Source organism: Anomaloglossus baeobatrachus, chromosome 5, assembly GCF_048569485.1.
Source record: "Anomaloglossus baeobatrachus isolate aAnoBae1 chromosome 5, aAnoBae1.hap1, whole genome shotgun sequence".
Taxonomy (NCBI): Eukaryota; Metazoa; Chordata; class Amphibia; order Anura; family Aromobatidae; genus Anomaloglossus; species Anomaloglossus baeobatrachus.
The window spans coordinates 120,579,058-120,603,801 of NC_134357.1; the positions used below are offsets into that span (position 1 = coordinate 120,579,058).

The following is a 24,744-nucleotide window of genomic DNA, read 5'->3' on the forward strand; positions in this document are numbered from 1 at the left end:
AGAAAAGTCCGGCTGCAACTGCTACAGATAGGTGCTATCGGGTAATAAATTAGTAACAAGTAATGGGGAACCCGAGCACTCAATAAGAGAGGAGAGGAAAATTTGAATGCAAGTGTTTTTATTCACAACCGACAAAAATTGCAAAATGTGAACCCTGACACAAAAGCAAGTTTGTTGCTTTTGTGTCAGGGTTCACATTTTGCAATTTTTGTCGGTTGTGAATAAAAACACTTGCATTCAAATTTTCCTCTCCTCTCTTATTGAGTGCTCGGGTTCCCCATTACTTGACACACACATAGAGACAGACACATAGATAGAGAGAGGCAGACAGACAAGGAAAGAGACAGACAGAGAGACAGTGACACACAGACAAAGACTGGGAGAGAGACAGAGAGACAGTTACTATCCCGGGCAACGCCGGGTACTACAACTAGTGTATATATATATATGTGTGTACTTTTTTTTTAGATACCAATGGAAATGTTTGGGTGATATTGATTATATTGTAGCTTATTTTTTACACTTTTTTGTCTGTTATATGATTTGTGGGGTTTTAGGAATTTCCTAATAAACTGATTGTTTTGGAGGTTAGATTACTTTTGTTAACCTTTAAGAAATTGTTCTGATTTGACCTATTTATTGTTTTTTCTACATATTCTACTAGATTCCCTTTAACGCTTTGTAAGTGGACACTTAGGCCAGGTGCACACATTGAGTATTTAGTGAGTTTTTTACCTCAGTATTTGTAGCCAAAACCATGAGGGGAACAATCAGAGGAAACGTATAATAGAAACACAGACACCACTTCTGTATTTTTTATCCACTCCTGGTTTTGTCTTACAAATACTGAGGTAACAAACTTCACCAAATACTTAATGTGTGCACATGGCCTCAGGTATCACTTTGACCACTATTGATAGCACAAGCATGTAATGCGTCATACCTATGCATTGATCATTCTTCCATGCGATGTTTGTGTGATTACATCTACAAGAACAGTGGGTAATAACTACGTTGGCTTTACAGGTCTGTAAATATGATTATGTTGAAGTTCGCAGTATACTTAAGGCAGATACAAAACCTCATGGAAAATTTTGTGGATCAGAGAGACCAGAGGTGATAACTTCGCAGGGAAATACTATCCGACTGGAATTTAAATCTGACAACACTGTGTCAAAAAGAGGATTTAAGGTCAACTTCTTCTCTGGTAATAAGACTGTTTTCTTCTATATCATGTACTTCCTCACAGGCTGTGGTTTAGAAATTTGTTCCCACTGAGGAGCTTGTAAAATTACTAATGTCAGCTCCAACTCCTTTCCATTACAGATAAAGACGAGTGCTCTAAGGAGAATGGTGGCTGTCAGCATGAATGCGTCAATACTTTAGGAAGCTATGTGTGTCAGTGCAAAAATGGCTACACGCTCCATGAAAACGGACATGACTGTAAAGAAGGTAAGACCGTCCAATTTATATATACAGATGTTATCACTTTTATAATTAGATTGCATTTAAAAAGTGTAATAATTGGAATCAACTAAAGTAACAGAGTCTTCAGATTTCAGCAGTTCCTATATAGCGTACAGTATGGTCCGGATGCAATATATTTTCAAAATTGGCAGAGTCACTTAAGTTGCCTGGTGTTTAAAGGGGTTTTCCACTTTTAATAAAGTAGTCCCCAAATGATAGAGATTGCGCAATCTTCCAAAATCAAATAGAGCTCACCCTCCCGAGATCCAGTGCTGAAATATCACCAGTTCCATTTGCTGAGCTCAGTGCAGTGGTGATGGGAGCTGTCGATGTGCCATTAGAGCTGTAGCCAAAATACTGATATTGGAACAGCGGCAAAGATCCAGTGCTGGATTCAGGGAGGGTGATTATTATCATTTGGAGACCACTTTTTTTAAAAGTGAAAAACCCCTTGAAAAGGAACTTATGTCAAAAAACATTAATAACTTGCAGATATGGGTTAATATGCAGGTTAATAGCGTTCTAAAGCTGTGCGATCGCCGCACTGAAAGCCTGGCTACTGGGAGGAAATAATCGTTATTCCACCCAGCAGCCTCTGGCCGTAACCTGCCCCGACACTGACTGATAGCCATCTCTACAGTGCATCAATGCTGAGTCAGCTGTCAGTTAGTGCAAGGGCAGGTTACAACCACCGTTCTCTTTGTATTGAGCGGTGACTGAAGCCACGTCCATGACAAAGGTGGAGGCAACCGACAGGTAAAAGGTAAATTTCCTCTCTATAGCTGAGCTTTCAGTGTGGCGCCCATGCAGCTTTAGAACACTATTGACCGGCAGATTTACCCAAATCTGAGGTTAATAGCATTTTTTGTCATGACGGGTTCCCTTTAATCATTTGCATTGCTGTTTTCATGGAGTGTTTTGCATACAGCATAGAGTCCTACAGAAAGAAATTGTGGGGAGAATAGGTTTATAGATCTCCTGTTCAAGAGTTATGCGAAGGAGTAATATAAATCCAGCGCACAGCCTTGTTCAGATTAAAATCCACAAAACTTTAGTATTATATACTAGTAAAGCCATTTGTAAGATAAAGTCGTGTTTCAAACTAAGCATCCTTACTCATGGCCAGTTAAACATTGAGCTCACGCTGAATCTGTACTCCAGCAGCATGCAGGAAAAAGCAAGCTACTTTGTGAGGCGGTGTACATTTTAAATATCTATAGGTTTGGCCAAAAGTTTAATGTATATGGGTGCGCCGGCTGACTGATTGTCGTGGAGGATGTCACACATGTCCGATCTTGGACTGCCAGTCGCATTGTTCTCCCGGAGATAAGCTATCGGCAGAGATGTCAGTCAGTTCTAATAATGTTAACATTTGATATCCTCTTAGTAAAGTGCCCAGCAGCGCCTGAATAGTGATCAGAGCAAGATCTCACAAGATCACGCTCTTTCACTACGAGAGCAGCTATGCAGGATTGTACGATTCTGCTCTGCATGCTGCGATCCCACAACCCGATTGTTCAGGGCCTTTCAAATGACATTAGGACACACTTTTTTAATAGATGATACTTTGAAAAATCACCAATCTTAAGGTACCCTCTTTTTTTTTGTAGAATAGGAAAGCCCCAGATTAGTGATATTCTTTCAGTACATTAGATACATTTTTTGACAAATAAGACAGATTTCAATCATATAAATTGGGAATATACACATAAGAACTTTGGTTTGATTGGACAGATATTGGTCAGATATCTGTACATGTAAATGTGTCCTTACTATTTTTGAAAGTAAAACTGGCCATGCACAATTAGATGGCGATCAGCAGAATGATACTTCAGCCAATAGCAATCTGAACGCACTGTCCCATACACAGGAGGCCTCCTGTGTTCTCCATGAACGATGGCAGGTTATCTCCATGAGAGCAATGTGATCGGAAGTCCGAAATCGGACGTGCCTGAGCAATATCTTCTGATGATCAGTCGGCTGGGTCTTCATACACATTAGATTGTCGGCCTGTGACAGTCTGTGAGTGCTGCCGACAATAGTGATGTGTGTGATGGCCTTAACACTCCAATGTCACTGTTGACTTTGCAGGTGAGATCTATTCATTCACATAGTTTATGACCTATTCACATGTAAAAATGAACTTATTTCACAATAGTTGATGCTGTTTATGAAAAACAATGTATACATTACATTGCTTCTTAAAACGCACCAATCACCAGGACTTTCCTATAAAACCTAAAGCCAGTGCTATACTGGCACTATCAGGGCGATTCTATACATACCTTTAGTTGTCAGCTAGGATGTATAGGTTTTGAAATACAAGCAAGTAAAGTTTGTAAAATCAGCAGCTTTTTGAATGACAGCAGCGGAGGAAAAGCTGGGGTGGGGTTTCATAGTTATTCCCACCCCCCTGCCTATCCATCCTTCCTGTTATTTATGCTAATTCTATTATAGAATCGTTTTAATAACTGACTAGAAGGACCTGTGCTGACATCATACCCATGTGACGAGAAGGGGCAGGGCCTATGGCAATAGAAGTATAATGTTGCTTCCTGGTATCAGCTATATTGGCTGAGGCCCCGTCCCTTCTGGTCACATGGGTATAAAATCAGCATAGGTCCTTCTAGTCAGTTATTAAAATGATTCTATAATAGAATTAGCATAAATAAGAGGGAGGATGGACAGGCAGGGGGGCAGGAATAACTATGAAAACCCACCCCGGCTATCAGCTGATCGGCAGCTGCTCTCTTTCAAAAAGCTGCTCATTTTACAAATTTTACTTGCTTGTGTTTCAAAACCTATACATCCATATCCTAGCTGACAACTAAGGGTATGTATAGACTCAGCATGATAGTGCCAGTATAACAGTGGCTTCCGGTGGCTTTCAAAGGCAATTTTCAGATCACAATATAAAAAAAAAACAAAAAACAACACAGTATTGTATGCTTTTTTTTTTTTAAAAAAAAAATTTTTGGCTTGAAATAGGCATGTTGAGATGGAAATATTACTGTTTTCTTTTATGACATAATAAAAGATTCAGATGGTCATCTCTGGTGCTTTAGACTTATTATTTAGATTGGAGAGTTACCTCAATTTCAGAATCGTCCCAAGGAAACACGGAGTAATAGGACGGTGCATGGGAACTCTACAATAGGAATTTCTTTTGTCTATAACTGAACCCAATGGGCCTATTTCCTTACAGCAAGGTCCAGAAAAGTGGGGGATTTTGGGGGTGTTCCATTGTTTCGGCAGGGGGAATAACACTTCTGCTTCTTTTAGAATTTTATATAATAGAGCATTTGGAGAAGAGTTGTCATGGTGGACCAGTTCATTTTAATGTTTTTTTTATAGAGATATTACATTTCTATTTTTACAACTTGTAACTTTTTAACAATTTACATCTAGCTGGCTGTGAAAACAAATTTCTAAGTGTAGAAGGGACAGTTTCAAGCCCCAACTATCCTGATAAGTACCCGAGTCGAAAGGAGTGCACCTGGGAGATCTCCACCACAGACGGCCACAGAGTAAAACTTGTAAGTACAAGTTCTGAGAAGCATTTATTGATGTAGTTTTGTATATTTTCCTATTTAAAAACATATTTTTAAAGCTTATTCTTTGGAAGTTGATGTTTGCCAAGTGTATGGCTACATTGACGTTGCTATACTGTATGTACTGCCCTGCTATTTGGAGTAGAGATCGTTGAAATACGTGAAGTTTATCACAATCTTTGAACACATGATACTATTTCAGGTAACCCATTTTAGGCCTCTGTCACACGCCCGTGAAAATCACGCACGTGTTTCACGGACGTGTCAAAGATGTGTATTGTCTTCGGTGTGCTGTGTGTATGGCACATGTGTGTTCTCCGTATGTTATCCGTGATAACACACGGAGAACGGGAACTTTCTACTCACCTGTCTCTGGCGTCGCTGCCCGTGGTGCTGATCTTCGGTCTCCGGTCCTGCCGACTCTCTGCTGCTGCTGCTTCCGGCCGCAGTGAAGGGAATATTAAATGAGCATAATGAGCAGCGGTCGGCAGCAAGTGACAGCAGTGGCAGAGACAGGAGGGCTGGAGAAGGTGAGTAAAGGTTTTTTTTTCATTAAAAGACACATGTCTTTTCTCCGGTGCGTGTCACATGGAACACATCCGTGTGGTCCATGTGTGTTACGTGTGACACGTTTGCGTTCCGTGTTACACCCGTGATGCCGGAGAAAAACAGACATGTCGGCTTATGGAGCACACGGGCACACGTAAGTACGGAACGGACACACGTTCCGTGCAAAAATGCTTAAGTGTGCCCGAAACTATAGGAAAACATATGTCAGCGTGTGCCCGTGTCTCCGGTACGTGAGGAAACGGACCATACACATACCGGAGGCACGAACATGCGACAGAGGCCTTAAGCAGTTGTTCAGTAGTGTAAACCCCTGTTTAATCAATTCAGGACCCTATATAAAATAAAACTGTGTACACTCACCTCCCACAGTGATGTTGGTGCCGCTGTTCCCCTGATTTGTTGTGTAAGCGCAGGCTGCAGCTAATCAGTATGCACTGTTTTTATTTCAACTGGGGCCTTAACTTGATTAAAATGGCGGTTTTTGTAAATTTCCCTTTTAGTCTGATGTTACAAAATGAGAACCTAAATAAAACAAAAAGTATAAACTTCAGAATTTTTGTTTTCTTACTATTTTCATCAGTTTTTTATTAAGCAGTGTCTTATAAATATTTTGGATGTAGATGAGACAATGTTTGGTGTTCAAAATGTATTTTTTTGTATTTTATAAAGCAATGAACCTATGTGAAATTCTATAGATGTACAGTACATGCAATTGGCACTGTGTATACATATGGTGCTTTACATTTGTCCTTTTAGAAAAAAGAGTGACGTAAGGGAAACATATTTTAATTGTTGTCTAAACCTTAGCAATAAGCCGCAATATATGAGAGAGCAATATATTGTATTCTCATCTCCAATTTGCCTCCTTAAAGGGAGCCTGTCACCAGATTTTGGCCTTCTAAACTAAAACTAGCAGGTTTAGTAGTGCCTGAGCTGCATTCCATAAAGGTGCACGTTATCCTTGATTTCCCATGGACCCCACAAATACCTTTATAAAATCTCCTGTCCTGTATTTAAATTGTCCAGTCCGATGGGCGTTTCCTGTCCCTTCTTTTGCCGTCCTCCTGTACTGATTGACTGGAAAGTTCTCTGTGCAGGTGCGAACTGTTGCCCGGCAATGTGAATGATGTCACCGGTTTCATTCACATCGCCAGGCAAAATCTCGCCCCTGCACAGACAACTTGCTGATTTGCGCAGGCGCACCTGCTTTCCACTCTGCCTGTAATAGGGCAGAGCGAAGTGCGCCTGCGCGAGACGGGAATATGACATCAAACAGCACAGAAGAAGAGCGAAAGGAGGGACAGGAGGCGCAGATTAGGATGTCCATCAGGTCGGACCAGACAGTTTACATACAGGGCTGGAAAGTTTATGAAGCAATTTGTGGGGTCTACAGGGGTGGTCAGGGGGTAACATATGCCTTTATAGAATGCATCACAGGCCCTGCTTAAGGTGCTAGTTTTAGTTTAGAAGGCCAAAATCTGGTGACAGGTTCCCTGTAATGGCGTATAGTCATGATTACTTTAGGATTACTCTTAACCTGGAGTCACATGAGTGTATGAAAAAATGGTCCCATTCTCATCCAGGAGAGTAGGATGATTTTTTCTCACTTGTCACCCATGTGCTGTCAGTGTGCTGTCCGTGTGCAATCCGTTTTTTTTTCTCAGCAGCTTTTACTCATTTACAGTCATTTACAGGACCATTTACAGTGTTCTGTGCTACATGAAAGCTATGTATCCATAAAAACGGACGTCACTAGGATGCTCCATGTCCTGTCCGTATAACATCTGTTTTTATCTCGCACCCATTGACTTGTATTGGCGAGACTCAAACAATTTCGGCAACAAATCGCAGCATATTGCGACTTTTCTCTCATCCAGAATCTGGATGAGAAAAAAGCCGCTGACCATCTGCTCTGCCTCATTATCTAACATTGGTCCGAGAGCAATGTGAGATTTTCTCGCATCGCACTCGCGTGAGTCATATGCTCGTGTGAGCGTAGCCTTATGGTGTAAATTCAGTCCGGCTGATGGACACAGGCAAGCAACTTAAGATGCATGCTGTCCTAGGGTCTTTCTGTATTCCTGAGTAAATATAAATATATAAATATATACCAATGTGCAAATAATTTTATTAATAAATAATAACAAAGAAGTGCTAATCCCAATAGGTTTCATTCATAGAGGTGATCTCAATAGACCTTACACATATAACATAACTCCACATCTGCTCCTGGATACCAGGGGCAGATTGGAGAGAGCAAACTCAGATCTCTATGACCATATATCACACAGGTTACGGTTTGATACAAACAAATATATGCACAGAACTCAAATGTAGCCAATGCTCAACAGTGCTTAGCTAAGGAATGATAGTCCTTCACAGACACATATTCCACTACAGTGAACAGATAAAGAGAGCTGTTGGCAAAGATATAATAGTATAATAGTCCTCTGTATGTTGTATACACCATAGTTTATAGATGGTGAGCCTGGTGATTTTGCCTCGAAGTGTTTCCCCATATACAATGGTTCTTCAGGAGGCTAAGAATACAAACATGATCACCAGGCTCACCATCTATAAACTACGGTGTATACAACAGATCATTTTTGTATTCTAAGGGGGGCTTTGCACACTACGACATCGCAGGTGCGATGTCGGTGGGGTCAAATTGAAAATGACGTACTTCCGTCATCGCATGCGACATCGTAGTGTGTAAAGACTTGATGATACGATTAATGAGCGCAAAAGCGTCGTAATCATATCATCGGTGCAGCGTCGGCGTAATACATGATTACGCTGACGCGACGGCCCGATGTTGTTCCTCGTTCCTGCGGCAGCACACATCGCTGTGTGTGAAGCCGCAGGAGCGAGGAACATCTCCTACCGACATCACTGCGGCTTCCATAGGATATGCGGAAGGAAGGAGGTGGGCGGGATGTTTACATCCCGCTCATCTCCGCCCCTCCGCTCCTATTGGCCGCCTGCCTTGTGACGTCGCAGTGACGCCATACGACCCGCCCCCTTAATAAGGAGGCGGGTCGCCGGCCAGAGCGACGGTCGCAGGACAGGTGAGTTCATGTGAAGCTGCCGTAGCGATAATGTTCGCTACGGCAGTTATCACAAGGATATCGCCGCTGCGACGGGGGCGGGCACTATCGCGCTCGGCATCGCAGCATCGGCCTGCGATGTCGCAGCGTGCAAAGTGCCCCTTAGCCTCCTGAAGAACCATTGTATGTGGGGAAACGCGTTGAGGCAAAATCACCAGGCTCACCATCTATAAACTACGGCGTATACAACATACAGAGGATCATGTTTGAATTCTTAGCCTCCTGAAGAAGCATTGCATGTGGGGAAACGTGTCGAGGCAAAATCACCAGACTCACCATCTATAAACTATGGTGTATACAACATACAGAGGACTATTATATCTTTGCCAACAGCACTCTTTATCTGTCCACTGTAGTGGAATATGTGTCTGTGAAGGACTATCATTCCTTAGCTAAGCACTGTTGAGCATCGGCTACATTTGAGTTCTGTTCATATATTTGTTTGTATCAAACCGTAACCTGTGTGATATATGGTCATATAGATCTGAGTTTGCTCTCTCCATTCTGCCCCTGGTATCCAGGAGCAGATGGGGAGTTATGTTATATGTGCAAGGTCTGTTGAGATCACCTCTATGAATGAAACCTATTGGGATTAGCACTTCTTTGTTATTATTTATTAATAAAATTATTTGCACATTGGGAATATATTTATGAATTACTTACTATGCAAATATTACCCTTGACTATATCTCATACCTAATACCTAATACTGTCTTTCTATATTCCTGCTCTCTATTTATCCATGTGTACATTGGTGTATTCATATAGGAAGTCAAGAAGGTCTGTAGAGTCACCTTCAAAGTAGCAATTATGGTCAATATCAACACTTTAAGGAGCCTTGACACATGCCATTGGGAACAAAGCCAAACCCGAGCCTCTGCTTGTATTCAGCTGTTTCAGTGTTCTTGCTCCTCATCGCTGAAAAGTAGCATACTGGTTGGCTAAGTGAGAAGCCTATGTTGGAGATAATAAGGCGTAAAGTTTCATCTTAAGATGATTACATGCATACCATGATTTATACACTCTGCTATTCTGCCTAGGAAATAAATATGCACATAGACTTTCATAGGAAGATAACACTCTCTAGTGCCACTGATTTAAAGTAGTCAACCTATAAGTTAATGTTGACCCTTTAAACAATTTTGCCGCATGACCTTGAAGCAGCAGTATGCAAACGAAGATTCCTTTCTGACTTTACAGTGAGTACGGAAAGTATTCAGACCCCTTTACATTTTTCACTCTTTGTTTCATTCAAGCCATTTGGTAAATTCAAAATAGTTTATTTTTGTTCTAATTAATGTACACTCTGCACCCCATCTTGACAGAAAAAAACAGAAATGTAGAAATGTTTGCAAATTTATTAAACAAGAAAAACTGAAATATCACATGGTCATAAGTATTCAGATCCTTTGCTCAGTATTGAGTAGAAGCACCCTCCTTTTGAGCTTGTACAGCCATGAGTCTTCTTGGGAATGATGGAACAAGTTTTTCACACCTGGATTTGCGATCCTCTGCCATTCTTCCTTGCAAATCTTCTCCAGTTCCGTCAAGTTGGATGGTAAGCGTTGGTGGACAACCATTTTCAGGTCTCTCCAGAGATGCTCAATTGGGTTTAGATCAGGGCTCTGGCTGGGCCAGTCAAGCATTGTCAGAGAGTTGTTCTGAAGCCTCTCTTTTGTTGTTTTAGCTGTGTGATTAGGGTCATTGTCTTGTTGGAAGGTGAACCTTCAGCCAAGTCTGAGGTCCAAAGCACTCTAGAAGAGGGTTTTCTTCCAGGATATCTCTGTACTTGGCCGCATTCATCTTTCTTTCAATTGCAACCAGTCGTCCTGTCCCTGCAGCTGAAAAACACCCCCATAGCATGATGCTGCCACCACCATGTTTTACTGTTGGGATTGTATTGGGCAGGTGATGAGCAGTGTCTGTTTTTCTCCACACATACCACTTAGAATTATCTCCAGAAAATTCAATCTTCGTCGCATCAGACCAGAGAATCTTATTTTTCATAGTCTGGGAGTCCTTCATGTGTTTTTTTTGCAAACTTTATGCAGACTTTCATATGTCTTGCACTGAGGAGAGGCTTCCATCGGGCAACTGTGCCATAAAGACCCAACTGGTGGAGGGCTGCAGTGATAGTTGACTTTGTGGAACTTTCTCCCATCTCCCTAGTGCATCTTTGGATCTCACCCACGGTGATCTTGGGCTTCTTATTTACCTCTCTCACCAAGGCTCTTCTCCCATGATTGCTCAGTTTGGCTGGATGGACAGGTCTAGGAAGAGTTTTGGTGGTCCCAACGTCTTCCATTTAAGGATTATAGAAGCCACTGTGCTCTTAGGAACCTTGAGTACTGCAGAAATTATTTTGTAACCTTGGCCAGATCTGTGCCTTACCACAACTCTGTCTCTGAGCTCCTTGAGCAGTTCCTTTGACCTCATGATTCTCATTTGGTCTGACATGCACTGTGAGCTGTGAGGTCTTATATAGACAGGTGTGTGCCTTTCCAAATCAAGACCTATCGGTTTAATTAAACACAGCTGGACTCCAATGAAGGAGTAGAACCATCTCAAGGAGGATCACAAGGAAATGGACAGCATGGGACTTAAATATGAGTGTCTGAGCAAAGGGTCTGAATACTTATGACTATAGATATTTCAGTTTTTCTTGTTAAATAAATTTGCAAAAATGTCTACATTTCTGTTCTTTTTTTTCTATCAAGATGGGGTGCAGAGTGTACCTTAATGAGAAAAAAAATGAACTTTTTTTGAATTTACCAAATGGCTGCAATGAAACAAAGAGTGAAAACTGTAAAGGGGTCTGAATAGTTTCCGTACCCATTGTATATCCAAAGTCAGATGGCAAGGCTCTTTAAAGGATAGATATATACTTGCAGGATTGCCACTTTCAGTAGGTGGCACTAAAAACACTTTATGAGGAGGATATTAGCATATTTTATTTCTCAGGCAGCACTGCATGGGGAGGTCTTCCTACGCCAGCTTTAGCGGTCTCCTTGAGTAGAAACTTTGCCACACTGTGCATGGAGAGAGATTGGCAGATCAGGAAAAGGATTTGCTAAAATGGTTTTTCAGAGAGGAATGAATTCTTAATTCATTACTCGAGTCTTGACAGAGCAAGGAATCAACAGACTGTTCTTGTTCTTACAAATTCAACTGTATTTGAGCTTTCATTCTTCATACCCTGGATGTTACATATCTATTTCTCTGTATTAGGACTGACATGACTTTAGTTCCAATTGTCAAGTAGTTTTACTTCCAAATAATTTTTACATTTCTAGGTGTTTAATGACTTTGAAATTGAATTGCACCAGGAGTGTGCCTATGACCACCTTGAGCTGTATGATGGGCCAAACAGCAAGTCCCCAATTCTAGGTCGTTTTTGTGGCAGCAGTAAACCTGAACCTATTATTGCATCCACAAATCATATGTTTCTGCGCTTTTATTCTGATGCTTCAGTTCAGAGGAAAGGGTTTCAAGCCAAGTACAGCACAGGTATGTGGTTACATATAATGGATATGTGATATATTTAAGAACTGTAAAGAATGATTTAACTGTTGGGTCACCGGCATCAGGCCGTATTATTGCATACCAGCACGAATTTGTACAGACTTGTAACATGATGCCAATACTGAAAATTGACATGATCTACATATCTATAGGGAAGGTATTCTATTCTAATAATATTGCTTTTCTGGGACAATATTCCTGTAATATGGTACCCTATGAAATCACCATACAGCTTAGCATGAGCCTACAGCTATGTAGTTTAAGGCCATAGAGACATTTCTGGTCCCAGTCTAATTTTTGCTCTCTACTACCAGTACGGATTATCCAAAACCATATTTTAATACAAGTGTGAATCGTCCAAATTGGTTAACCCTTAAATATTAACTCATAGAGACAATCTGTAACATAAAGAGTTGAAAATGTTACGACTGGAGTTGTGTAGTTCTAAGGGTCTGTTTACACATAGCGACTGATGGAATAATACTATCGCCAATCGGTAAACCTTTTCTGATGACATTTCAATGCCCCTTTACACGGGCAGATGAAAGTAAAAGATGCGCCCTTAGCAATCTGTGTTAGATTGCTCAGTGCACATAGCCTTCCACTGTTCTCGGCAGTGTGCGTCCTGTTTACATAGAGCGATGCTCCGCCAAGAGCAATTATTTACACAAAAGATGATTTCACCCAATGATTAAGCATCTTGCTTCATCATGGGGTAATCAGCAGTCTGTTTACTGCAAGTTAATCGTGAAACATACACACTGCAGGCCTCTATATAGTTGGATCCTGTCTGATGAAGATTTTTTCACCCAAAACGTTACGTAATACAGTACTTACCATACTGTAACTTGTGCATATTAACTACTGTTAATAAATCCTATTTTAAGTATCTCCACGTGCCTTTTTGTATGTAGTTCATTCACTCTGTCTACAATCATGAAATGAACGTCTTTAACCCCTTCCCAACAAGGCCCCATTTTTTAGTTTTTAACTACTTTTCTTCTAAAAGCCAAAACTATTTGATTTTTTTCATCCACAGACATATGAGGGCTTGTTTTTAGTTTATCGTGTGATGTACTGGAAAGCAGGAAAAAATTCTATGTACAACAAGATTGTGAAAAAAGTCCACAATTTTTTTTTATGTTACTATGTTTAGTACATGGCAAAACTGACAAGGCAATTTGATTCTTTAGGTTCTTATGATTATACTGTAGCACCCCACGGGGCAGGCAGTTAACCTACTCATTGCAGGGCCGACTTTCGTTGTCACGGGCGGCCCTGCCCGGCTCCGTTGCACCGAGGCGTACAGAAGATGGCTGGGGGAGAATGATGGGGGTAGTAGTGAGGTGAAGTGACGCCACCTGTGGTATGCAGCCAGGGAATCGTCCGCCACTGCTGTCGCTGTCCTCCGGGGCGGATGGTGGTAGCAGCTATGGATGGTATCGCTCCCCACAGGTGGAGCGGGCCCCAGGGAGGATGATGAGGGGAGTAGTAATGGCAGGCGCCGAGCAGCGGTGCCATTAATAAAGAGGCAGAGTCTATGGCTGCTGTTCCAGGTTGTTTATTCACTTTTTGTGTTGTGCCGCTCACCCGGGTAATACCAGTCACTTGCTGTGATGGGCTCCGTTGAACCCGAATCCTTTTAGAGATCAGTCAGGTGTGGTGTTCGGTGGGTGCCCTCCTTGTAGCGCTTGTCTGTGGATCCCCTGGCTTGAAGCTCCGAGGGGACCCGGATTTTCATGACTAGTACTCTTGTCCCTATATGCAGGTGCCGCGCTTCTGCTGTAGGGTCTGGCGTTATCCTGGGCCCCGGATCCGATATGGCACTGTGCTTTAGGGCGCTGTGTGATCAGCGAAGCTTGATACTTTCCCCGTCCAGGCAGATTCTGGAAAACCAACGTGGAGTAAGATCTTCCCTAGGGTCCTGCCGCCCTGAGTGGCGCCGATGCCGAGGGGAGCAGATGCACTCTCCCCACAGCAATCGTGTGAACGTCTCCTCCTTCCCACCGGAGCACCCGTGACACACTTCTGCTCCCTTGCTCTCCTGCTGGAAAACTCCCTAACTGTTGTGTTGGCTCCTGACTCTCTCTGCTGGCTGCACCTCCCCCCTCCCAGGTCCTAAGCTAGTGGGACTGGGGCCCCTATGTGAGGGCATCCTGTAAATTCCACTCTGCACGCAACCCCTTTACCCTACCCTAGCCCAGTCCCCAGTGGGGACAGGGGCAGCCTGGTGTGTATTTTAGTGTGTAAGTGGTTAAACTGGGACTGACCTCCTCAGGATCTGGGTTTAGCATTACACCCAAATTTTGGTGTAATACTCTGTGGTAACTGAAGCCTCAGGGGCGCCACAATACCAATACCAAACATGCATATTCTTTTTTTTTTTAAGTGGTGAAAAAAAATGTGGAAACTTGAAAAAAAACCAAAACATTCTTTGCTTGTGTCACCATTTTTCATACTGTGCCTTCAGATGTAGCAGAGATGGAATCATTGTGGGACCTCATGTGGATTACGTTGGACCTGGGTGTTTTGGAGTAAATAAATTGGTGAAAGACTGTGTTTGGTTTTTTTTGTATTTTGTTTCAAATAAAGGATTTTTTCAGTGTTTGTGTTTATTTACTTTCACTTAGAGATTAGTAATATCTCATAGACGCCTCCCATTACTATTCTAGGTTTTAGCAGCAGCTGTGAGCTGCCATTAACTCATTATTACCCCGATTGCCACCACACCAGGGCAGTCAGGAAGAGTCGGGTAAAGTGCTGGGACTGTCGCACCTAATGGATGCGACGTTCCTGGGTGGCTGCAGGATACTATTTTTAGGCTGAGGGCCCCATTAAGCATGGTCTCCCCAGTCTGAGAATACCAGCCCCCAGCTTTCAGCTTTATCATGACTGGGTATCAAAAATTGGGGGACAACATGCTGTTTTTTTAAAAAAAAAAAAAAAAGCCGCATGCGGTTCCTCTTATTTTGATACACAGCCAAGATAGGTGCACGGCTGTGGGCTGCAGCCAATAGCCGTATGCCTTATCTGTGCTGGGTATCATAATACAGGGGGACCCTACGCCAATTTATTTATTTTTATACCATGATAGTGACCCGCAAACAGGGTCTGTGATTTCAAGGAGTCAGACGCTGTCACACAAACTGGGGACACATCTGACTGCAACCAATCACAGATGCCAGGACTGTCTGTGGACGGGGAAGCAGTGCATATGGATGAGCAATAATGAGCGGCCCCAGAAGAAGAGTGAATGGCCTGGAAGCAGTTACAGCCGTGTCGGAGACTTGGTAAGTGTAGCCCTCTTGCTTTATTTTTAGTTTTCATTTTTTTTTTTAATTTATTTCCTGAGTTGCCAGACCCTAAACATTAGCCAGAGTTCCCTGAGAACTCCAGGCCCAGGACCGGCACCCAGATACTTTTGAAACCGCGCAGATCCGGACTTTTATAGTCTTGGTCCTCCCATCACTAATCTTCATAGCCACCCATTGGCGACCCACGATCACATCACAGGTGCACAGATGAGCATATAGTATGACACCCCCCCCCCGCTGATGCAACATAAATGCCGCTGTCAGAGATAGACAGTGGCAATTAACAGGTTAAGTGCCACAGGTGGAGCAAACCCTCACCTACATCTGTTATAGACAGATGATGGTTGAATATCACAGCTATCATCTCCCAGGAAAGATGCAGGCTTAATGTGCCAAATCCAGAGAAAAAAAAGCATATGATCATGGCACTACCCTGATTGATAATATGAGTCACTTACCGCTCACTTATCCATCTTGTTCAAGCCTCCGGTGTGTCTGGTGATGCACAGCTTTGACCTCCAGGTGCAGGGATAAAAACTGTCCGTCCAGCAAACAGATCAGCAGCACTCACCAGTGATAAAAACTTTCTTTTATTGCAGAAACTTCATGAAAAACACCAATCATGGTACTGGTAGCATGAATGGGGAAGTGGGTATGACAGGTGTAGTAGACAGGATGGCCATTTCACACCGCTCTGCGCTTCAACGGGTCCTATCCATTCACACTAGCAGTACTGTGACTACTGTTTTTTATTAAGTTTCTGCCATAAAAGATTTTTTTACTGCTGGGGAGTGACGCTGATCTGTTTGCTGAAAAGATGCAGGCTCAGCTTGCAAGCTCACATCAAGTCAGGGAGCTGACATATGACATGAATGTTTAGGGGGGTAAAGCGTACTCCACCCCCCTTTAGAAGTAGCCAACACACCCAGGGTTTATTGTAATGTACTCTAATGTATTATGTATCTAATAAATGACCACCAGGTGGCAGTGTGGGTTTGTGATGGCTCCCCTGGCACTTGGTTAGCTAAACAAAGGGTTAAGAGAAAGGAGGAGGATAGGATAATGTGTATATATATATATATATATATATATATATATAGGACAGGATATAGAAGGAGGGTTGGAGAGTTCCTACAGGAGAAAGGAAGAAGAAGCCATTTATTGTACTGATTAACGATCCTAAGGGTCACCCGTTTCATCCCGGACACGTGGGGTCCTGCTCTTTAGAGGACTGTGCAATTGTGTCCCCAGAAATGGGGTATAGTCCGGTCAGTCGGGGAGGCATCCATTCTTTCCTGGATACGAAAATCCTAAGAAATCCCCTGTGAGACCGAAGGTTAGTGGGCCCCTGTTTGAGAAGGGTAGGTCCTGGGCTATAGTATGAATTGAGGAGTATTGTTGCATGTAGTTTTTCCAAAGTGCAAGCTAATCACTGTGGGTGGGACGGATAGGCAGGCTTAAGGACTATTTGAATCGGCTTGCGCATCGTGATGTCAGACTGGAGAATGAGGGGCTTAGTAATATCTAATGGAGCCCAGGTGCCAGGAAAGCTGTCAGCCGTTAAATTATACGTGGAAGTGAAGTCTGGAGGGAACCCCATTGGGACCAGAAGTGGTGCCAGTGTAGTGCAAGTGAAGGTAGATACTGTAAAGAATAGTAAATTTCCGTTGTTGAAAGAGAATACTCCGGTGTGCACTTTATTGCCTTAGAGAGAGAATGGATTGAAGAATGGACTGTGGCGAAGTCATCCTTTTAGTGGAGCGGCGACTGGGAGGTAAGGGATTACCGAGCAGCTGACCACTGCCTGCCTCATCCCCCCCCCACATATGTACAGTGGGTGTATTGACAGTATTGAACATTTACATGTTTCAAAAGGTGCTATTGACATGAATTTCTCACCAGATGTTTTAAACAACCCATTTAATTCACACAAATAAATAAACCAATCCATCGATGGCCATAAATTTAGTAATGTGTAATAATGAGAAACGACACAGAGTAAAAGTATTGAACATACTCACGGAAATTAATTTAATGCTTCATACAAAAGCCTTTGTTGTTAATGATAGTTTCAAGACACCTTCACCATGGAGAAACTAACCGTCTGCATTGCTTAGGTGTGATTTTGGTCCAGTGTTCCACACAAACATTCTTCACATCCTGAGGGTTCTGTGGGCTTCTTCTCTGAACTCTGAGCTTTAGATCCTTCCTTCCTTTAAATGGTCTATTGGATTCAGGTCAGGTGATTGGCTGGGCCATTGTAGCAGCTTTATTTTCTTTCTCTGCCATCAATTGACAGTTTTCTTGGCTGTGTGTTTGGGATCTTTGTCTTGCTGAAATGTCCATCTTTGTTCCATCTTCATCATCCTGGTAGATGGCAGTATATTTTTTTTTATCAAGAATGTCTCGGTACATTTGTTTATTCATCCTTACTTCAATTATATGAAGTTTGCCAGTGCCATATTATGTAACACATCCCCCCACTGTGATCTCCAAACGTCTCTGTTGGTATGGTGTTTTTGGAGTGATATGCAGTGCCTTTGGCCTTCAAACATGGTGTGTATTATGGCATCCAAACAATTCAATTTTGGTCTCATCAGACCAGACTATATTCTTCCAGTATTTCACAGGCTTGTCTAAATGTTGCTGATCAAGCTTTAAACACGCTTGAACATACTTTTTGTTCAGCAATGGAGTCTTGCGTGGTGAGTGTGCATGCAGACCATGGAGGTTGAGTTACTTATTGTTTTCTTTGAAACAAATGTACCTGCTGCTTAATGGTCTTTCGCTAGCTTTTCTCAGGTGATTTTTGGCTCTTGGACAACTGTTTTGATAATTCTTTTATTCCTCTGTCTGAAATCTTGTTGAGATTACCTACTCGCGTCTAGTTTATGGTGAAATTACGTTCTTTCTATTTTCGGATTATGGCCACAAAAGTGCTCACTGGAACCATCAGCAGTTTAGAAATTCTTCTGTAACCAATGTTATCAGTTATGTTTTGCAACAAGCTCACTGGTTTTACCCATCATGAGATGTTTCTTGTGTCTCATCTTGGTAATGAGACACCTTTTTTATAGGCAATTAGTTGAACCAGTTGATATTACTTTTCACTAAGTGGCAGGATTGCTTTCTAATTACTGATTGATTTCAGCTGGTGTCATGACTTTCCTTGACTTTTTGCACCTATCTTTTTTGTGTGTGCAATAGTTTTTCCCTGTGTAATTTCTCAATTTAACACATAACTAAATTTTTGGATATCTGTGCTTTGATTTCTTTGCATGTGTGGATTGGATGGATTGTTACTGACATTTGGGGAGAATTTCATATCAAATCTGAATCTAAAATAAAAATATATGAGGGTTAAACAAAATATTTACAGAGATCTAAAATATCCTTTTTTAACTTTATAGTCTGTTTTAGTAAATGAAGTGATATGATTTTTAAAATGGAGAACCTCTCTGTGCCACTTCACTACCTCTGAATATGCAGAGGCACTATTGCCCAATGTCTGTAACTATTGCCCAATGTCTCTGCTAAAACATGAGTCTCTTGAAGTGACATCTCTTTCAGCTAAACGAACTCTATCACTGCACAGTTTACTTTTCTCCATTTTTTGAGGATTCCTGTCACTTAATTCTTTTACAGAGGTTGTCCAACATCAAAACAAGTTTTTAAGGCACTGATTGGTTAATAATTATATATCAAGGCATACTCCCCTTCCATGCCCAATCCTCTCGATGGATACAGGGAAGACCACTTGGAAGGTCTATGGTGCCTACCCAATTTGATAATCACAGCAGCACTTCAGTCTGCTTTTGGCTGCAGCAGTCAGGTAACTAGAAGGCCGGGATCAAACAAGCATAGATTCTCTCAAGCAAGAGAATTGGATAAATTATGTAAATGGAACTCGGATCAAACTTTGATCAGAGTTTGATCCAGTTGCCAGCTTAGTATGATCTGATTCATCTGAGAGAATCATAGCACAGTGTTAAAAGGAGATGTGGAACAAAATGTCTCCATCTTCTCCATTGTTTGAGTCCTTGGAAATCAAGCTACAGTCTGATGTCATCCAAGTGCAGTTCGATGATTTCCACCCACCCATAGACTCAAATGGGTGAGAGGCATCTGAGTTGTGCGTCAAATCTCAGGATGCTGAGATATTTTTTTACTGACAGATTTTGTCATTGAAAAAATGTGGCCATCAGCACTATTCCATTGAATAACAATGGAACAAATGCTGACAGATAAAAAAAAGGATAGCATTCGTCCGATATACGCTCGTCTGAGCGAGCCCAAAGAGTGTGTCTTCAGAAACACATCCAATGAATCACTCTGCTGCTCACCTGACATTTGCTCTTTCAATGCTATGAATTTCTTTTAAATGTTTTTAAATGCTGTGAATTTCAAACAGGTCAGACACCGCGTGTGGAGCCAGCACACACCTCCACAGTGGCCTCTGCTGGAAAATGAGTATACTTCCATTTGATTAAAAAACATTTCTCTATGCATAAGAAAAAAACCCTCTGCTTTAAGTTTGAGCCGAGTGTCAGTTTACTGTGATCTGATTCTCACTGATGTGAGAATTTGGGGAGGAGCTGATGGAGAATTTAATTTCTCCATCTTCTCCCTTGTCTGTGTCGGCTTATATCGGACTGCACTTGGATGTCATCAGAGTGCAGTCCGATAAATTCCATGCACCCATAGACTTTAATGGACACGTTCCGTCCAATATATACGCTGACAATCACAGTATGCAGTGCTTTTCTTCTCATGCCAAATCGGCATGAAAATAAATCTGTGGTCAGCACTGCCCCATAAGCATAACATTGGAGAGAGCGCTATCTAATAAAAATATTGGATAGCCCTCATCTGTTTTATACTTCCATGTAAGTGAGCACTAAGGCTATACATAACATAACTTTTGAAATTTAAACAAATAAAAAAAAGACAAAAAAAATTGTTGTAATGTGTTGTGTAATCTATTATGTAATTTTTTAAGTCTGGGACTAATAAAGTACCAGCACATGAAAGGTAGATATTTTGAATGTTGAACAAACCACTCAAAACAAATCAGTAACATTGTGTAAGTAGTAATATTGTCTATAATCATGTAGCGTGGAGTGGGGTGGCAGTCGTAGTCACGGGTGAGGTAGTCGTCTGCTGCACTTCGACATGCTAAGATGGAGCTTCTGGCTGGGTGTGGGGTGTTACAATACAGTGGCGAAACGCCTTTGCAGGCCACACGTTCATTATGGTTTTGGCCAACCTGGGCCAGATGACACACCGTTCATTGAGGGAGACCACAAGTTCATAAAAAATGTAGTTTTACTGAAAATAAACTTGGCAACAACAACAATGTACATTAGAAAGCTGGCACAAATCTTCTCACATGTTTCAGTGTCACAGAGCGTCATTAAGGACACATTCGTCACTTCAGATGTTCCAACCTCAAGAAGTGCTTTTCTGCCCAATACTACCCAGCCTACCAGTGCAACATCAGCCATTGGAAGTCACTTTCCTCATCAAGCGGTTCCACATCTTTTCCCCCTCAGAGGGATATACTAGTATGGCAGACTGAGCTGTAAGCTACTTTAGACACTTAGGGAACACCCGCTCAAGGCACTTCATTCCTCATCTTGCTGTCTGTCTTTCTCCGATTCTTAGCTCCTTGGTCAGTCGTTTGACCAAATTTCCCAAATCTCTCTGCAACTCTTTCCACTCCATGTCTTTCTCAGTTGTTCTCTTTCCTCTTTCATAGATCACGCTATCCTCTGTATGGTCTCCCTCTCTATAGGGACACCAATGTCATGTAATTCTGCACATTGTTTAGAATTGAGATCTGTCTCACAGGCTGTGCCCTATCTGACATTTTAGAAGGAAACAAGATCTTTCCCTGTATACTAGCTCCTCTGCTATGTGCTAGTCCTAACACTTAACCCTTACTGTCCCTACTGTCTGTTGCTGGGCAGATCCCAGCTTCCTCACAGTACAAGGCAACACAGTATATATGTAAACATCACATTACACTTGTCATTATACATCACAAATCATTACAACAATATTGGGGTCCTCATGGGGGAACATGAACACAAGTGCATCTATTTTTCTTATATTGTTGTTTTCTTTATCTTTAGAATGTGGAGGACGATTGAAAGCCGAGGTTCAAACAAAGGATCTCTATTCACATGCCCAGTATGGTGATAATAATTACCCAGTGCAGGCCAATTGTGATTGGGTCATTGTAGCAGAAGATGGCTATGGAGTAGAATTAATTTTTGAAACATTTGAAATGGAAGATGAATCTGACTGTGGCTATGATTACATGGAGATATATGATGGCTATGACAGTACTGCGCCACGGCTAGCTAAATACTGTGGCTCTGGGGTAAGTTGACATCTTTTTTTCCCCCACTTTTTAAAAATTATTTAAAGCATTCTGACCACTCATTTATTTGAAAAGCGTATATGAAGTTGCACAGAGCTAGACTTAAACTGCAGACTGTATAAAATAGAGCCTAGGGTTTTTTTAACCCATGATTAGTGTAAACCAAGGGTTACACATAATGGGGGTACCTGCACTGCCCTTATGCTGTGCTTCTAATAGATGAAAGGTGGAACACAGGGTTTGATCTTTTGGAGTTTTTGATGTAATTTTTATTTTATTTTGCTTAGAAACATTCAGATAGACTTAGGGTTACTTTACACATTGCGACATTGCTAGCATCGGCTAGCGATGTCCAGCGCGATAGTACCAGCCCCCGTCGCACATGCGATATGTAGTGATTGCTGCCGTAGCAAACATTATCGCTACAGCAGCTTCACACGCAGATACCTGCTCGGCGACGTCGCTGTGACTGCCAAACTATCCCTCCTTCAAGGGGGAGGTGCGTTCAGCGTCACAGCGACGTCACCGCAACGTCACTAATCGGCCGGTCAATAGAAGCGGAGGGGCGGAGATGAGCGGGACATAACATCCCGCCCACCTTCTCCCTTCCGCATTACCGTCGGGACGCAGGTAAGGAGGTGTTTGTCGCTCCTGCGGGTTTACACACAGCGATGTATGCTGCCGCAGGAGCGACAAACAACATCGTACCTGCGGTTGACCCGACATTATGAAAATGACCGACACTACACAGATCACAGATTTTCGATGCTTTTGTGATCGTTTATCGGCGCATCTAGGATTTACACATTGCGATGTCGTTACCGGCGCCGGATGTGCGTTACTAACGACGTGACCCCGACGATATTTCGGATGCGATGTCACAACGTGTAAAGTACCCCTAAGGGTATGTGCACGCTTGGCCTTTTATAGAATTTTCAGAGCAGAAACTTGGAGTTTTGAAATTTGGAGGAGGATTTTGAAGTTTTTTTGCTGAGTTTTTACTTCAAAAACTTCTTGAAGAACTCCTGGGGCACATAGACCAAGATAGCCTATACATATTATGCTTGCAACATTTATATTTTTTTAAACATTGCTCAGTACTGAAAATGTGCACCACATATTCTCACCAGCTTACAGACACAGTTCTTTGCCTTCCATAATATGGGCTTTCTAGCAAGTAGTTAAAACAAGTTGTGATTTAAAGTGTACCTGTTCTTTGATACAGAATCTGTAAGAAAAAAAACATGGTTTTGCTGCCTTCATGCAGCAAAATCACCTAAGGCTATGTGCGTACTTTGCTTTTTTACCTGCTTTTCCACTGCTTTTTCAACTGCAGCGTTTTTATGCCAAAATGCTTGCGTTATGCTTTTCAAGCAAAGTCAATGGGACATTGAGCTTTCTTGTGCGCAGTTTGCTGTTCAAAACACTGCGTTTAATTTGCAGAAATTTGGGCAAAAACTCAGCGTTTAAAGAAGCAACATGTCAGTTGTTTTTGCCATTTTGGCTGCGTTTCCCATCCATTCAATTTAATACAAAACTGCAGCATTTCTAAAAGCACCGGAAAAGCACTAAAAACTTACGAAAACCGCAAGGTGCGCATAGGCTACTTTCTTTGCGTTTTACATGCATTTTTAAAGCCAAAAGGATTGTCCTTTCTGCCAGAGGATGCTCTTTGAACTGCAACTACCTGGACGCAAAGTGCGCACATAGCCTAAAGCCCGCTTTACACACTACAATATATCTTACGATGTGTCGGCGGAGTCACATCGTAAGTGACGCACATCCGGCATGGTAAGGTACATTGTAGTGTGTAACAGCTACGTGCGATTGCAAATGAACGGTAAAACGTTCATTGCACGCACGTCATTCATTCCTCATAAATTGAACATCAGGTTGTTCATCGTACCCGGGGTAGCACACATTGCAGTGTGTGACACCACGGGAACGATGAACAGATCTTACCTGCGTCCCGTGGCTCCCGGCCAGCAATGCGGAAGGAAGGAGGTGGGCGGGATGTTTACGTCCCGCTCATCTCCGCCCCTCCGCTTCTATTGGCCGGCTGCCGCGTGACGTCGATGTGACGCCGAACGTCCCTCCCACTCCAGGAAGTGGACGTTCGCCGCCCACATCGAGGTTGTATGGACAGGTAAGTACGTGTGACGGGGTTTAATCGTTTGTGCGGCACATTCAACAAAATTGAACGTGCCACACATTTGATGGGGGCGGTTACGATCGCATACGATATCGTATGCAGAATCGTAACATGTAAAGCAGGCTTAAGAGTGAACTTGGTGCACATCCTAGTCTAGATGTTCAATTTCATTCTTTGCTACCTGTCCTCAACTGTCTCCAGCACTATAGGTTTCGGAAGTTCCTTCTCTGTCATAGCAGAATATATTGCAGTTGTCCAATGGCTTTCCTTCCTTGATATGAATCTGGTGTCTGTTATGTCTGGATATAGTTGTAAAGACAGGAAAGTAGGACCTGTAATCTATCTCAACATCTCTGCTGTTAGAGATGGATTACACTTGACAACAGACAGTGGATAGAAAGCTAGATATAAGGGAGATGCTTGGTGACCAGTACTTTGGAGTGATTTTTCTCAGGTAAGACTGATTCGCAGATTTTTGTATTTAACACATTGTCTGAACATACAGTAACCATTTAAGCTTTATTGCAACTTTAAAGGGAAACTGTCACCAGGATTTTCCCTTACAAACTGCAGCCACCAGGAGTAAGTTCTTACATACAGTAATCTAGAATATATATAATATATATAATATATATCTGTATATAAGTGCCCAGGCCACTCTGTTTAATGTAAAAAT

The 24,744-nt window shown here is 42.2% G+C and overlaps 1 protein-coding gene across 1 annotated transcript in view; it reads left to right on the forward strand.

Annotated features, from left to right (window-relative positions):
- LOC142309770 (tolloid-like protein 2) overlaps positions 1-24,744 on the forward strand; it is a 347,584-nt gene that overhangs the window by 320,460 nt on the left and 2,380 nt on the right. Inside the window, exons 16-20 of the mRNA XM_075347217.1 lie at positions 1,027-1,207; positions 1,327-1,452; positions 4,876-5,003; positions 11,989-12,202; positions 21,666-21,916. Of these exons, the coding sequence (XP_075203332.1) occupies positions 1,027-1,207; positions 1,327-1,452; positions 4,876-5,003; positions 11,989-12,202; positions 21,666-21,916 (900 nt within the window). The remainder of the gene's footprint in view (positions 1-1,026; positions 1,208-1,326; positions 1,453-4,875; positions 5,004-11,988; positions 12,203-21,665; positions 21,917-24,744) is intronic.